This window comes from Anastrepha ludens, chromosome 2, assembly GCF_028408465.1.
Source record: "Anastrepha ludens isolate Willacy chromosome 2, idAnaLude1.1, whole genome shotgun sequence".
Lineage (NCBI taxonomy): Eukaryota > Metazoa > Arthropoda > Insecta > Diptera > Tephritidae > Anastrepha > Anastrepha ludens.
Window position 1 is genome coordinate 76,370,682 of NC_071498.1, and position 17,239 is coordinate 76,387,920.

Here is a 17,239-nt window from a genome sequence, read left to right on the forward strand (position 1 = left end):
ACGCTATGTTCGGCGAATCCTTGGTTCGATTCAAACAAGATAACTGGCGGTTTATTTTCACTGACGGCTCCAAAGCAGTACACACTACTTTCGCTGTCGTAAGCGAGAAAAATGAACCAATTTTATACGGCCTACTTTTCCTCTACTGCTCCATCTTTACAGCGGAAGCTACTGCAATATTGCGACTAAAAATACAGGAAAATACATAATTTGTACCGATAGACAATCCTGTTTTCACGCCACCAATCAAGGCAATAATACCAATAACATCATCAGCTGCATTAGACACAATCTCATCTCTTACCCAAATAAGATAAAGATAATGTGGGTACCAAGCCACACCGGCATCGACGGTAACACCTACGCAGACAAAATGGCCAAATACACGACTTTCATCCCGACAGTCACATCCAGCCTCTTCATCAAGAGCGACATATATCGCCTAGTCAACCAAAAAAGGCGCACCAAGCTGGCTCTCGACTGGATAGATTACAATCATAATTACTTCAGAATCAACCCAACCCGGATCAAATCTCACTACCCTTCATCCATACCGTCAACCATGCTCACACTTTTTATACGGCTCCGAATCGCACACATCATACTCACACATGCTCATCTCTTAGAAAAGGGGCGGACCAACCAATGCCCCTTCTGTAATGCCCCAACAAGCGTTCTCGACCTAATTTCTTTCTGCCCAGGACTCGATGCCAAAAGACAACAGAATTTCGCTGGAACTGACCCCACCGCACTTCTTATGAACCCATCTGAAAAAAAACATAAGAACAATGTATGGATTCCTAAAAGTCGCCGACCTACTCCGAAGGATTTAAAACCGTTCATACTTCCCGGACAGCTGATAGCCTCTGATGCTAGTGCTGCATGACAACCCAGTTTATATAATAGTTATTAACATTGTATAAGCTTAATTAAAATTAAAAAAAAAATCCAATTGCCCATGCGTATGCACCCCGTCTTATATACATGTCTGGCAAGTTCTGTTATTGCAGCACCTTACTAGTCACCTGTCGTCTTCCTTTAACTCACCCAGCGGTAGACCAGAAAGCGTGCCCTATCTCGTTATTTGCTGTTGCCATCAAGGCTAATTCATGTTTTTGGCTTGCATCTCTTTTGCTATAGTTGCCGGTCTGTACGCAAAACTTTGCTATAGTAACAATATATATAAATGCATTATATAAAGTTCTACATTTAGTATATTTATTCATATATTATCTTCTATGTATGGTGTTTTATACTGTTAATTTTTAGGGTATCTGACCGCACTTCTTTTTGTTGGAATAACCAAAATAGGCCGCCGCAGCCGCAAAGGAATTCAGAGAAGTTGGAATCTCTGTGAAACACCATAATAAAGAAAAAGTTTTTTCCTAATAGTGGTTGCCCCTCGACAGGCAATGGCAATCCTCCGAGTGTATTTCTGCTTCATAAAAAATATCTGCCGTTCGGAGCTGGCTTGAAACTATTGATCCAAGAAAGGGTGTACACGCCAATTATATATAAATGACCAAACTAGAAGAATTGTTGGTAAGTTTTACAAATCTTGAAATCGAATAACTTGAACTAGAACTTTTTGAAAGGTGGGATTTTCTTTACAAAATATAGGAATTTTGCAGGTATCTGTCATATGTTAACAGGTAGATTAATTTTGTGGATTTGTTGCTAATTATTGATCGTACTTTTAAGTATGCAATTTTATAGTATCTTCTTATTTATAAAACTAGAAGAATATGGTATATAGAAGGCAATTGTAAATATGGTATTATACACCTGATTTTGTTGCAACTCTGTCAATTATCACGTGGAAAGGTGTTTTTGTAATAAGGCTTTCTGTAATAATACATTTAGTGAGAGAAATTTATTTGCCCGTGTAAACATGGCTCTGAAGAGATTGAAAAGTGTGTAGATAGAATAAGACAATATAAAATGTATTATAAATATTTTTACACATTACAGCCAAAAAGTCCAAACGACAAACTGGGCGTCTGAAACATAAGATTGAGAAAAAGGTTCGTGAGCACAATCGGAAAGTACGTCGGGAAGCCAAGAAGAATCCCAAGAAGGGAAGCAAGAAACAAAAACTTATACAGATACCAAATATTTGTCCATTTAAAGAGGAAATATTAAAGGAAGTTGAAGAAGCCAAAAAAAGACAAGAAGAGGAACGAAATCGCCGCCGTGAAGCGTACAAACGTGAACGAAACGATAACAAATTCAAAAGTCTTCAGAACTTGGTGGAAGATGCAAATGCTCGTGTTGAATTGCATGCAGCAACGCATGGTGAAGATAACGTTGTTGAGGTACATCTATTTAAAAGCTATCTAATCAAACCAAATGGTTGATACTCAAATAGAGTTTATAATAACTATTTACATATATATCTGTATATATATACACTTGTGCTAGAAAAAGTTGTTTCTAAAAGCAAACGTCCTAGTGTAATGTGTCCTACTGTACTCCACCACTTTAGAGGTTGTTATAGCCGCGTCCAGTGCCTGGATTGCAGCTTGGCTATCCGAAAGAATAGCGATATTGCCCTTAAAAGAGAAATCCGTGATTAGTAGCCTACAAGCTTTGTTGTTGTTTTAACAGCATAGTTAGCCCTGTCAGTGTAAGTATATCATCGGTCGTCTTCGTCTAGCTCATCTAAGGGTAGGCCCAGGAAACATGCTGTTTCGACAGGTTGGGTCCAGAGCATGATGCAAAGAATAATGTTTATATCATTCTTGGGTCCAGAGGGAGAGGGGGGTTAGATGAGTCGATTTGAGGGGGCATGTGAAGAGGTGGTTAGTGTCGTGCGGGGTACCTTCACATGCCGGACATGTGTTTGGTATGTCGGGGTCAATTCTGGATAAGTAGGAGTTTAACCTGCTACAGTATCCAGAACGTAATTGTGCCAGTGTTACACGTGTCTCGTGGGGAAGCTGGAGTTCTTCATCTGCTATCAGTGGTGGTTGGACTCCGATTACGGCATTCACAGGACGGGAGTTCATGAAGGTGGTAACGGTCTCCCGGTGAATGTCGTTTATTGACTGTCTAAATACTGTCTGGTCCAGTAGGTTTCGGTCAGTTTTGTCCTGGAGTTCGTCAGCGTAGTCAAGGAGGTGTCTCCTGACGTGCCTGGGAGGCGGCTCAGGCTCAAGCAGGTGTCTGCAGGGGTGAAACCTGCGGTAACACCCCAGTAGGAACTGCTTGCTGAGCAATTTGTTGTGCTCCGCAACTGGGAGCATTTGTGCCTCGTTGTGTAGATGTTGGATGGGTGACATCAGGAGGCACCCGGTCGCTGTCCGAATGGCGGTATTTTGACATGTCTGAAGCTTTGTCCACTGCGAATCACTAGTTCCAAGCGACCAGACAGGCGCAGCATAGTTTAGAACCGGCCGGCCAATTGCCTTAAATGTCGAAAGCAACAGTTCTTTGTCTTTGCCCCAAGTGCTGCCGGCCAGTACTTCCACCTGGAAGACACTGCTGGTATTAGGGAGACACACCGATTTTTTAATTCCTGGTCTATGGGAAAATATACCAGCTCCAACACCACAATCCATTTTACTGCCATCTGTATAGACTGTGGTATCGAAGTTGTTTAGAGAGAATCCCTTATTCCATTCTTCCTTAGATGGAAAGAGTGTGGCAAAATTCATATTGAAAGTTACCATCGGGACGATGTAGTTAGTCCTCACCGTGATTAACTCAGCTTGTCTCAATAATAGACTAGCGTGACCATAAGTTATTTCTTTCCAGTGACCCGCGTCATATAACCTAAATGCACTCATGGTTGCCGTCTTCTTTATATGTAGGTCTATTGGAATAACGTGTGTCAGTGCATTGAGAGCCTCTCTAGGATATGATCTGATTGCACCGACCGTTATTGCACAGGCTGATCTTTGTATTCTGTCGAGTTATTTGGTATTGTAATCTCTCCCTAGAGCTTTCCACCAAACTACCGAACGAATACGATAAAATTTGTCGTATAACCGCCTTATACAGGCATAATGTATGCTTAGGTTGAAGACCCCATCTTCTTCCAAGCATACGTTTGCAGGCATATAAAGCAATTTCTGCTTTCCTTACCCTTTCTTCGACGTTTAACTTCCAGCTAAATTTGGAGTCCAGAATTACCCCTCAGTACTTTGCACTGGGTGATAGTGAAAGAGTTTGTCGGTTGATATTTTGTAGGGTGAAAGTTGGTACCTTGTATCTAGTGGTAAAAAGCATGGGTTCTGTTTACGAGGGTTTAAACTTAGGCCACATCCTGTGGCCCAAGTGTTAAGCTCGCCTAACGCCCTTTGGATGATCCCACTGATCGTATTGGGACACAGTCCTGACACCATTAGCACCACATCATAAGCGTACGCTACCACTTTTACCCCACCTCTATTAAGTTTTATTAAGATTTTGCTGAACATAGCCAAAGAAGTGGAGGTAATACTCCCCCCTGTGGAGTGCCCCCGTGAACCTTCTTGGTTATGTTGATATTACCCATATTGGCTTTGATGATCCTGGTTTCTAGCATAGAGATGACCGAGTTACTAATGCAACTGTCCACCTCTAGGTCTATCAACGGACGTTGGATGGCACCTGTACTAACATTGTTAAATGCGCCTTCTATATCCGTGCCGCCATGGCATAATGTTTGCTCTCTAGAGAGCCCTCTATTGTTCGGATTACCTCGTGAAACGCTGTCTCCGTAGATTTGCCTTTAAGGTATGCGTGTTGTGCAGTTGATATACCAGAGCCCTCCAAAGAGCTTCTGAGGTGTATATATAAATGTCTTTCAAAAGTTTTTAACAGGAAAGACGAAAGACCTATTGGCCTGAAGTTCTTCGCTGATTCATGTCCTCTCCTACCTACTTTTGGTATGAAGACGACCTTGACTAGTTTCCAGCTATCTGGAATATGGCCTAAGTTTAAACACGCTTTAAAAATTTCCTCTAGCCATGGTAGGATACAATCCAAGGCTTCCTGTAACATCTTTGGAATGATCCCATCTGGCCCCGGAGATTTAAAAGGTGAGAAAGATTTCATTGCCCATGCAACTTTCTCCTTGGTAATTATTTCATTTGCAAGATGCTGTGGATTATATTGGCTCCGCCTAATATTTCTCCTCTCACTTTCGTGAGCGCTGCATCCCGGAAAATGCGTGTTTAGCAGAAGTTCTAGCAATTCTTCTGCCGTAGCAGTCCAAGTTCAATCAGTTTCTTAACCCAAGAAGCCATTGAATGGTCTTTGGAAAGAACACGGCTGAGCCTAGCAGAATCCCTGGTGGATTCGATTGACGAACAAAATTCCCTCCAGCTCTCTTTTTTGGCGGCCCTGATTGCCTTCTTGTACTGTCTCCTTTCTCTGTACAATTCCCAATTTCCCGTCGAGTAGCTAAGGTTAAACGTTGATCCAGATTTTTCCCTTAGTTTTAAGAGCTCACTGCTCCACCAAAGAGGGTAAGTTTTTTTACTAACTTTTATAGGGTAGGACGTTTTGTAGGTCCTACTAAATGCCTTTTCCAGTGTTATGACCCTACTCGCAAGGTTTATCCGTGAGAGTGATTTGAGGGATAGGAATCTTTCCTATCCTCTTGTTTACTGCATTTTTGAACCTCTTCCAGTTGGTTCTTAAAGGATTTCGATACGGTGAGGGTGGATCTACCTTAAGATCCAAATCGTAGAGGATCCAAGGACTTTTTATTGGATATCCTCCAATTATCTTCTCTTACTGAGCTATTTTCAGACAGTAAAGTAACATCAATCACTTCCTCCCATCCTCTGAAGTACTCCGTAGTAGGGAAGGTGAAAGTGGGAGTGTTACCCTGTTACATACCGATAAATAAAAAAAAAATATTGATAATAAAATTATATTAAGACTCAGCTTGATCGTTTGTCTCAGAGCTTCCCCACAACGCATGCCTCGCGTTGACGTCACATCCGAGTAGAAGGATTTTGTTACAGGTTCCTTCAAGCACAAGCCTCCTCGGGCGGAGCTGGCCGATCATGTGCCATATAGATGGATGCAAGTGTGATGCTGACACCGTCAGCGGCTTCCACCTCAACGGCCGTCACATCCTGTGAACTATATGATGGGATTAAAAATATGTTTAAGTGTTTTTTGGCTACAATACATGATCTAGGATTACCTTGAGTACGCTTATAGTAAAGATTGTAGTTTCTTTCCGGGAACCCCTTCACCTCGTTGCTCCGCACCCAGGGTTCCTGGATTAAGGCTATGTCAACGTTCTCTTCCCCTAGGAGAACGGTTAGGTTGTCCGTTGCAGTCTGTGAATCCTGCAGGTTAATTTGGACAACCTTTAACACCATTTTTTATTGGTTTGTTTTCCCAGGTTCAGCGTCATTTAATTGCATGCCAGTCAGCAGTTCGCAGCAGTGCCGTCGACCTCATCCTGCTTCTCCTCCGTATTCGCAGAACGGAATATCTTCAGCTGGGCCTTCCGTATCCCAAACCGAAGTTTATTTTCCACTTTTTGCAGTGGTTCAAAGTTCTCTTCTGTGATTTGAAGAAGGAACGACACGCTGTGCTTCTGCGGAGCCTCCGCTTTGATGATCGACCAATCGGTCATCGGCACTGAGCCTGGAGATAGGGAATTAATTGATTGGCTTCAAACTCCATGTTTGGTATCCAGATGTGAGTCCTCGGCCTTCGTGGTATCCCGCTGGCTGGAATGAGCTTGAGCCTCAAGCCCTCCCAACTGTTGTGAATTTCGCCAATCGCGTTTGTCAGGAAATGCAATCAGTACTGGCCATCACATTTGATTACCCTGCAACCGCAAACCACTTCCACCGAGTCGAAACCTGGCGATTGACCCTCCGGGTTCGTCATGACATGGTCGACGATTATGCGAGACAACCACGCCTCAATCTCCGACCATTTGCCAAGCACAGGTTTGCCGCGGTTGGAAGTTTCGTCCACCAGTGCCATTTGAAGATGGTGCCGTGCCACCTCACTGAATTGTTTGGTAAGTTTGGGGACAATCGCACCCTGATCTAAGATCTTGTGCTTCTTTGTTGCCCTCTTGTTTTCGTCTTGCAAACGGTTAGCTTTTTTTGGCCTCTGTCTTTCGGGCGGTTTGGAATGCCAGGTATTCGTCCCCACCTTTTGACACCTTGCCTTGTCAGCCTCATCTTTGGGATGCGAGAAACTTCTGGTAGAGCTTATACCTTGATTGGCCATTATTACCGCGCTTTTGCCCCATGGCTTTAGCGGATGTTGTCGGTTCATTTATAGTTGTTGGCGTGCTGTGGCCCACAGCTTTACCCTCAACTGTTTCCTGGCTAGAGGCCAGGAGCTCATCCTCCGAGGAAGATCCGATCCCCAGTTTGTCATGGGTGACCGATCGTTTGTCCTGTCGCCTAGTATGTGTGTCCGTTTGTCTGTCCTATGCTGTGAATGCGTTCGTCTCTCTTTCCGTCACTGTCCGTCTGTTTTTCGCCACTACCCGATTTTTGTTTTTTGTTTGCTTTTATGATTCTGGTTCGTACGGTCACCTGCCCCGCCCAGGGAGCTGCGCATGTCGCCATACGCGGTGACCAACCCCACCAAAGAGGCACGGGTCGCATCACACCTTGGGTTGAGGGAGTTTTTTTTAACAAACTTTACGTTTTCGGCCTGTGTGGTTCGCGGGAGACCTACTCTCCTATCTTCCATATCTGGGAGGTGTTTCCATATCCACCACCCGGCGATGCACCCTCTAGGGATAACAGACTCCCCAAGGGATGACGACTGGACGTCACGTAAATTTAAATTACATGACATATGCCAGGCTGAAGCTCTAGCAATTGACGCTGTACTGAAGTGGGCTCAGAAAGAATTGAAAATGGAAAAACTAGTCATATATAGCGACAGTCGCTCTTGTTTGGAAGCTATCCAAAATCGGAGCAATCATAATCCCTTAATTGCATCAATTCATCAGCACCTGCACCTTCTTCGCCAGGGACACAGAATTGACTTTTACTGGGTCAAATCACATATCGGTATTGAAGGAAACGAGCGCCCAGATGAGCAGGCAAAAGAAAATACAAATCAAGGAGTCGATCTAGTATACACTGAATTTCCTTTAAGCTATGCTTTACGGCAAATACGTCTTAAAATATGCAAGTCATGGCAGCAGGAGTATGCCTACGATACCACTGGCTCCATTACAAAGACTTCCTAATTCTTGAAGATACGCAACTAGAAGTATTCTATTGCAGCATTTGCCACAAACGGCTCCACCCGAACTCTACCTCGGTTAGGTGCACTAAGTGCAACGGGTGGAGCCATCTTAAGTTCTGCTCAGGCCTTAAGATACAGGGAGTGGTCCACACGGTATGTGGCCACGTGTTGCTCCCGCCAGGCTCATAAAGTCGACTATCAATCTTACTCGTAAGTCGGTTACAGTTCAGTTGTAAGAGTTTAAAACTCCTCGGGAGTGTGATCGTAACTCGGGGACTGAGGGACGCGTGATGTTGTCTGCGTTGGTCCTGCTGTGCATTTCGCAAGAGTTGTGGTAGCCTGACGTTGACGGACGGCCGCGCCGCAGAGGGCGGTTGCGGGTGCAGAGCTCTGCAGCAGGGGGCAACGAAGTCGCGTGTCCACTCACGGGTGGTGCGCAGGCCCAGAGCACCTCCGAAAGTGGCACCAGCCATTGCAAGAATTGCATTGGACTGTTGTCAGGTTCCGAGGGATCCTGGTCTGACACACGGGATAGGAGCAGGAGGGCTGTGCGTCGTTGGGGAAGTTGTGTTCGCATGAGGGCTCTTTACCGTTGAAGTGTTGGTGGCGGCAGTTTGAACGGTCTTCTCGTGTCGAACTGTCACTTTACTCTTTAAATTTTTATGTAACGAATAATCTTTTGCTTTCGAAAAATTATTAGTAGTAAAAGCTAATTAGATATGGTACCAAATGTATGCAAAATAAGTTCTTAACAGTAATAGCTATGCAAATAGGGCAATTGGACATTCCAGCCACTTAACTATCTTCAAATGGCGAGTGAGCACATGATACTACTCATTATCATTCTGAATTAACTTTTTCTTATTTTGAATTTACATATTCCAAATATGAATTTATATTTCTCATTATTAACTGTTATGTTCCCAATATAATTTAATACTTTCTCATTTTGATTTATATTTTCTCATTTTTATCTTAAATTTATCAATTTCAATTTACGCATTATCTCTATAATTTTACATTTTCTCATTATTATCTAACATTTTCTCTATTGAACTTGAAATGTGTAGTTTTGCAAAATTTTATCTCAAATCAAATTTCTTACAGATAATAGTTTACATATTATTATTCATATTTATAGAAGACATATTGTTCTGCCAATAGTAAGGAGCAGTCATTGAAACAGTACTTTAAAGAATTTAAAAAAGTGGTTCAGAATGCTGATGTTATTTTGGAAGTGGTTGATGCTCGTGATCCCCTTGGAACTCGATGTTTAGAGGTTGAACGAGCTGTACGATCTGCACCAGGCAACAAGAGGCTGGTGTTAATATTAAACAAAGCCGATTTAGTCCCACGTGAAAATCTTAATAGTTGGATCCGGTATTTCCGGCGTTTTGGTCCAGTAACTGCCTTTAAAGCGTCAACTCAAGATCAATCTTCAAAATTAGGACGCCGAAAACTAAATCAAACAAATACCGAAAAGGCAATGCAAGGTTCCGTATGTGTAGGAGCCGAATTGTTAATGTCGATGCTAGGTAACTATTGTCGTAATAAAGGAATTAAGACGTCAATTCGAGTTGGTGTTGTCGGCATACCGAATGTTGGAAAAAGTTCTATAATAAACTCTTTGACTCGGGGGAAAACTTGCTGCGTCGGCTGCACTCCAGGTGTTACAAAGTAAGCATAAATCATAAGGTTAAATTTGAATTTTTTTAGATTTCTTTCTAAATTTAAGGGTAATGCAGGAGGTGGAACTTGATTCGAAGATAAAACTAATTGATTGTCCAGGAATTGTATTTACAAACTCTGGAAAAGATAATACGGAGGCTGTTGTTCTAAAAAACGCCCAACGAGTAGGAGATCTTAAGGATCCTTTTACGGTTGCTGAAAGTGTACTTAAGCGAGCAAGTAAAGATTATTTCTGCAAGCTCTATGACATTACCGAATATGACAGTTTTGAAGAATTTTTTGCGAAAAAAGCAGCTCGTATGGGTGAGTAAATGTATCTGCAGATCTTAATTTTTCATTTTCAATTGCATGTATATTTGCATACTGTAGTTGTCTAGCTTACAAGTGCCAAATATGATTAATGTATGACACAATTTGCAAAAATTATAAATCTTCCGATAGGATGATTAATTTTGCTTCACCTGGTACTAATATGTGTTGCTCTGCCTTTCACGCAAAATACAGAGTGGTCCATGTGGTGGTTTTTTTGTTATAAGTTCACACAATTAACAAAAATCAATATTATTGTATATAATATAAATATTGGGTATGGGAAAAGTTTCCGCCCTCGTAAAAGAGGTTCGCTGCTGATACTATTTTTGTGTTCGCTCTAGTAATATACTGGTGATTTGCAGGTGTATATTATATTTGAGAGCTCCTTTTTTATCTGACGTCAAAAATGTCTACGTTCGTCCCGAAAAAACAGCATTTGCGGGAAGTCATGTTTCATTATTACCTTTTCAAGAAAATTGCAGCTGAAACGTGTCGTATATTGATCAATATTTACGGTAATCACGCTCTTTCAAATACAACTTGTAAAGAGTGGAGAGGGATATCGAGAGACGTTAGGTAACGTGTGAGATGCTTCTCGAACGGCAGAAAAGAAAAGGTTATCTGAACTGTATCGTCACTGGCGATGAAAAATGAATTTATTATGAAAGCGTCCAAAAAGTTAGAGCCTGCCAGCTGAACCAGGTCCATCGAAAGCGAAAACATCCCCGAGAGTCCCGCGTAACCTTGGCACAATTACGTTCTGGATACTGTAGCAGGTTAAACTCCTACTTATCCAGAATCGACCTCGACATACTTAACATATGTTTAGCATGTGAAGGCACCCAGCACGACACTAACCAGCTTTTCACATGCACCATTAAAACCCACTCATCTAACACCCCTCTCCCTCTAGACCCAACCCGTCGAAACAGCTAGTTTCCTGGGCCTACCTTTAGATGAGCTAGACGAAGACGACCGGTGATGATGACCGACGCTACACTGACAGGGCAAAGGTACTGCTACAACAACAATAACAACAGCGAAAACATTCTCATGGTAGCCGGAATGATTCGGGTTTTTCCCGACCAAGTGCTGCCGCCCCAGCAATCTTGCTCCAAATACTTCTCCTCAGGGCTGCTATTGAATACAACCCTGCGCCAGAGGTATTCTATTGCTGCGTATGCCATAAACGATTCCACGCGCACTCCAAATCGGTTAGGTGCAATAAGTGCAAGGCATGGAGCCACCTTAAGATTTTCTCACGACTTAGGTCACACAGGGAGTGGTCCATACGGTATGTGACTCCCGCTAACAGGCGTCCGATGCCTCAACGGCTACTACCCCCCCTGATAGGCCAACCGCCACCACAACCCATACCTTTGGTATGCACCTATCGGTGCAACACAACTCCCCCAACACAGCCCATTCCCTTCCCTACTACTCCAACCCCAGTGCGGGGACAAACCAGCAACTCTTGGTCTGCCGCACGGTCTGTTCTATGTGTTAGATGCTCCCTGTAATGGAGCACAATAAACTGCTCAGCAAACAGTTCCTGTTAGGGTGCTACCGCAGGTTTCACGAGATCCAAGACTGACAATAATCGACATTCACCGGGAGACCGTCACCACCTTCCTAAGTTCCCGACCATCGAATGCCGTATTCGGAGTCCAACCACCACCTATAGAAGATGAAGAGCTCCAGCTTCCCCGTGAGACCCGCGTAACATTGGCACAATTACGTTCTGGATATTGCAGCAGGTTAAACTCCTACTTATGCAGAATTGATCCCGACATACCAAACATATGTTTGCATGTGAAGGCATCCCGCACGACACTAACCACCTTTTCACATGCCCCTCAACCCACTCATCTAACACCCCTCCCCAACCTGTCGAAACAGCATTTTCCTGGGCCTACCTTTAGATGAGCTAGACGAAGACGACCGGTGATATACCTTACACTGAAGGGGCTTGTATTACTGCTACAACAACAGCGAAAAAAAATATTCATGTTTCAAAGGTTATGCTGTGCATCTGGTGGGATCAGAAGGTTGTCTCTATTATGAACGCCTTAAACCATCTGAAACCATCACTGGCGATAATGCGTTTGAATCGAGCTCTCAAAGAAAAGCGGCCTAATGGGACGGTAGACATAACAAACTGATTTTGCTGCATGACAACGCCAGGCCACACGTTGCTAAATCGTTCCAGAAATATTTAGAGGGAATGGGAATTCTTAACCCACCCGCCGTATTCCCCAGACAATGCATCTTTGGATTACCATTTGTTTCGATCAATGCCCTCAGTCCTAATTGGAGAGCGGGTCACTTCTTAAGAGAGCATCGCAACCTGGCTCAATAATGGATCAAGTCAAGTTGTTAGAGGAGTCCGTATGCTGCCCGAAAGATGGAGTAAAGTTTTAGCTTCCTCGGTGACGGTTTTTAGCTCTATCTCTAAATCGTTATTGGTTTGTTTGTATAACATCGGATATGAAAAAGCTCCTCATAAAACCCCACTGCCGTTCGGAGGAGATATAAAATTGTATTGTAGGTCTCTCTATTGTGTAACATCAAGACGCACACTACAAATTGGGGGAGGAGCTCGGCCAAACAGCCAAAAAAGGATGTAAGAGCCAATTACATTACAATGGTACCCACTTTTTATATACGAAGGAATAGTGAGTAACACAATAACAAGAATAAAAGTCAGAGAGTATACAGTTTTAAGCTTTGCTTTGGCTGCTTACCCCCTCTTAGTGGAGTTTGGCAAATAATTGGTGTAAATACCTGTGAAATTGCAGAATTGTGCTGCATTTTTGCAGTTTGAAAATTGTATGATTTATTCACGCATTTCGGCTATAGACACGCTTCTTTTGTAAGTTTATTCAAGTTATGTTGGAAAAGCCTTCCAGGAGAGACTAGCATAGTTATTGCGTACACACATATTTTGCGACTTTATGTACTTTACATATAAGTAAGGCGGCGTAGAACTGTAGGTTCCTCCATTTGTGGAATGACATCAAGACGTCTACCACAAATTAGAGGAGGAGCTCGGCCAAACTCCTTGCAAAGGGTGCTCGCGCCAAGTATATACACATATAATATAATATGTATAATGGTATGTATTAATATATTTCATATTTACTTAACAATTACAGGAAAGTTTTTGAAAAAAGGAGTGCCAAATGTCGTTGCAGCAGCTCGCAGTGTGCTTAACGACTGGAATAGTGGTAAAATTAAATATTGTACACAACCGCCTGAAGCTGAGCAAGGTGATGAGGTCCACGTTAGTGCCTCAATAGTACATTCTGATGCTCGTGAATTTGATGTGAATAACTTCCATGCAATGGAGACAGACATTTTAAATAGTTTTAATGTCAATAATGAGGAAGTTATGAGAATTGATTCAAGTGGACCTGTGGAGTTGCAAATGCCGTTGGATGATGATGAACTGAAGCAGTCTTTGAACGTCGTAATTAATGAAAGTGTAATTACAAGCAAAAAACGTAAAATGAAAGACTCTGATGATTCTAAAAAGGATCTTGCAATGAATTTAGAAGGTAATATGTGATTAAGACTTTACATTCTGTCAAAAAAATATCGGGAATTGTTCATTTAAAAAGTGCGCGTTACACATACTTATGTCTAAATTTCTTTTGCTGGAATGTTGGTACAACTGTCCTCTATAGTGTCGCAGAGTTTGAGCGTGATCTGTCAATTAGCTTGTTTTTGGCATTGAATTATATCAGTCAACCGCTGGTGTGCTCTGCGATTTTCACTATGGATAAAAATATCCAACAAAGAATTTGTCTTAAATTTTGTGTTTTGAACGGGATTTCGTGTGCCAAATCGCTGAAAGTGTTGCAGAAAACCTATGGCGAGTTATGCTAGAGCTTCATCAAAAACACGGGTCTACGAGTGGTATAAGGCTTTTGCAGAAGGCCGAGAACTCGTGGAAGATTTGCCCCGATCTTGTCGCCTATCAACGTCTTCAACGGATGAAAACGTCGACAAAGTCAAGGAAATTGTGCTGGAAAACCATTATTTCAGTTTGAGGGAGGTAGCTCCTGACCTTAGAATGCCTCACGAATCAATTCGCAACATTTTATACCATCAATTGGGCAGAAGAAGATGACTGGACTAATCGTTGGCATTGGTGTATTGCTTCGAATGGAGCCTATTTTGAAGGCGACAAAATAAATTTCGATGATTAAACAATTATTTTGAGTTTTATTGAACAATTTTCGGTACTTTTTTGACAGAATGTATGTTAACTTTTAACGTCTCTGATTGTAGCTATAAAATGCTTTTAGTCAGATAATGTCGCTGACAAAGAGTTGCCACAAGGTTCAATAAATATATGAAAAGGTGTTAAGCCGCATCGTGAGCATTAACAAACCTAACGAGCTACCAGCTCAAATAAATGAAGCCACAAATGAGCTCACACAGATTTTCAAGTAACAGTCCCTAAATTCTCGTTTCTTCCGCTCTTCCAAAGATTTCTAATTTTTATAAATTTAAAAATTCTAATAATAATATATTAATAAAATGGATCTCTCATATCGAAATGAACAAAGCTATTTTTTAACAGTTAATGAACATGAGTAATTTTCGTTCTATCGTTCATGTAGTACGTGACTAGGGCGGTGGGGTCATCAGTTGTTCTTTTTGCAGCAGTTTACAAAACTCTGCTCAATGTAGGGAATCTATCGGTCATCGTTGTTGTTCTATCCCATCCAATGGCAGGCCATAAAAACGGCTGTGGACTAGTGAAGAGGTGGTTAGTGTCATGCGGTGCCCCGCACATCCCACATACTGAACATGTGTTAAGTATGTCGGTAAATTCTGTATAAGTAAGAGAAAGTTTTAAGCAAAATGAAGAAATGTATTTTGTTATGTATTAGTGGGCAAATGATTATTCAAGAATGTAAAAACTTAATAATTGTCCTATTACATTAAAATTTTTTACATTACAAAAAAGTATAGTACTTCAAATATATAGTACGTACGTAGATTTATCATATTCCTTAATAAATGTTTGTTTCGATAGTTTGATAAATGCTGTGAACAATAAAACATGGCAACAATAAAGAAGCTGGGCACATTTAAACCACCAAATCGCAAGAAAAAAAACAAAAACAAATTAGCTGCTAAAACGTGCATGAAGCACCAAAAGTTTTTTCTAATAGCGGTCGCCCCTCCGCAGGCAATGACAAACCTCCGAGTGTATTTCTGCTATGAAAAAGCGACTCAAAAAATATTTGCCGTTCGGAGTCAGCTTAAACCTGTGGGTCCCTCCATTTGCCGAACAACATACAACATCAAGACGCACACCACAAATAACTAGTAGGATCAACTCAGCCAAACACCAAGAAAGGGTGTAAGCGCATTTATATATGTATATATAATATAGTATATATGTATGTGTATATATATAGTATATATGTATATATAGTATAATAAAAAATAGTAATAGATTAGAATTGTATATACGCATAATGATTTTTCAATGGAAATCCAGAAAATTTTGGTTAAACAATTATAATATGAAAATACAGTATTAATGTATTGTACTAACAGGAATTACTCTTTTTCATTTCTTTAGGTAATCAAACTCTGAATAAAAACATGAAAGATGCAATTAAAAAACGAAAGAAGCAGAATACACGCAGCGAAAAGAAAATTTCTCAAATAACTGATGTCCTTGATGGGTTCAGCCTGGAAACAAATACTGATAATAAATATGTCTTTAACGAAGACTATGTAATGGAATAAAAGGATGAATAATCATATGTATATAGTTCAAATTAAGGATTTTTAAAATGCTTGTACGTTAGGACACAAGTTGTATCGTATTTGCAGAAGAGTTTATTTTTGTCACCCCCGTGCATTTTCGGATAGCTTGGGATTAAAAAAAAAAACAGACATCCGCATTGGTCTTTGGACTTAAATCCCAAAAATTGGCCAAAAATTATATAAAACTTGGTTGAGTAATACCTACATCTTAAAATGATGGGTTGTCAAAGAATAATACTCTAAACAATTGTATGTATAATGAAAGCAGGAATATTTCTTTTGCATAGATTTTCGATCTACGAGTGTCTGTTCTTGGTCCTTAAGAAGTCAAGGTAAAATGAAAAAAAACTTTTTACAGAGAAAATACATAAAAAATTATGTATCCGAAGAGGACGCCTAAGCGCCAAGTAATGAAGCGGCGCGATGGTAAGCTTGGCCAGTCACAAAATTTTAGTTTCAAATGTCAAAAGGTGTAGTCAAAATTCTATGGTCGTTCACAGCAAAGCACATTCGTCAAATTGCCAATTAATAAATCGCCAAAGTAACGAACTAGCGGGAGTACCCCTAGTGAGTTCTATAAGTTTTATTTTGTTAAATAAAATATTTTATGTACTTTGATTCATGTACTTATTTATCGCTAACCCATTATTTTAAAAAGTATTAGTCTATAAAGCTATAAATTATTTTTGGTAAATTTTTGGACTTTAATTTTAAACTGACTGGGTTTTCCCACTACAGATAGTCAGTTTTGTGTACATCTTACTCTGCATCCCCTAGCTATCAGAAAATTCGCGTGTAGTGACAAAAATTAACACTTCCATTATTTGTATGTATCAAAACATAAATATATAGAAACAAATACTGATTATAAGAATAATACAAATATTACATATGTAGTATGTACGTACATGAGAATAATCAGTAATCTAGTTTAAAGTATTTTGTACATACACACATGCTTATTTTTTATGTATTAATACATATGACTTGATACCAAGGCACATTAAATAGGTTGCAGGAGCAATGTACAATACATTTTGCAAATTGTGATTTTTTTGTATTTATTTGGCCTGTAAATTGTTAAATTTTGTTAGGGTTACTCTGATCTGTCAATCCTTGTTTATAGATTTTGACATTCTAGGGACCAAAAGCAAAAACAAAATGCATTGCTCTTCTTTTTGCTCTACTTCTGCTACCTGTTTAATGTGTCCTGCTTGGTATGCGCATTTGAAATAAAAACATCCGTAATAATATGCCACAGAAATTAACG

At 40.8% G+C, this 17,239-nt stretch overlaps 1 protein-coding gene across 2 annotated transcripts; it reads left to right on the top strand.

Annotated features, from left to right (window-relative positions):
- The first annotated feature begins 1,799 nt into the window (after positions 1 to 1,799).
- On the top strand, positions 1,800 to 17,233 carry LOC128871902 (guanine nucleotide-binding protein-like 3 homolog). 2 transcript variants are annotated; one of them, XR_008456077.1, is made up of 7 exons: positions 1,800 to 1,913; positions 1,972 to 2,315; positions 9,317 to 9,852; positions 9,911 to 10,167; positions 13,332 to 13,733; positions 15,224 to 15,553; positions 15,779 to 15,904. XR_008456077.1 is itself a non-coding variant. In XM_054114062.1 (6 exons), exons 1-6 carry the CDS (start codon positions 1,892 to 1,894, stop codon positions 15,946 to 15,948), a joined length of 1,731 nt encoding a protein of 576 aa, XP_053970037.1. In that variant the 5' UTR covers positions 1,801 to 1,891; the 3' UTR covers positions 15,949 to 17,233. The 2 variants fall into 2 exon arrangements, 1 of the variants encoding a protein (XP_053970037.1); XM_054114062.1 differs by lacking the exon at positions 15,224 to 15,553 and having other exon boundaries at positions 1,801 to 1,913; positions 15,779 to 17,233.
- Positions 17,234 to 17,239: the final 6 nt, after the last annotated feature.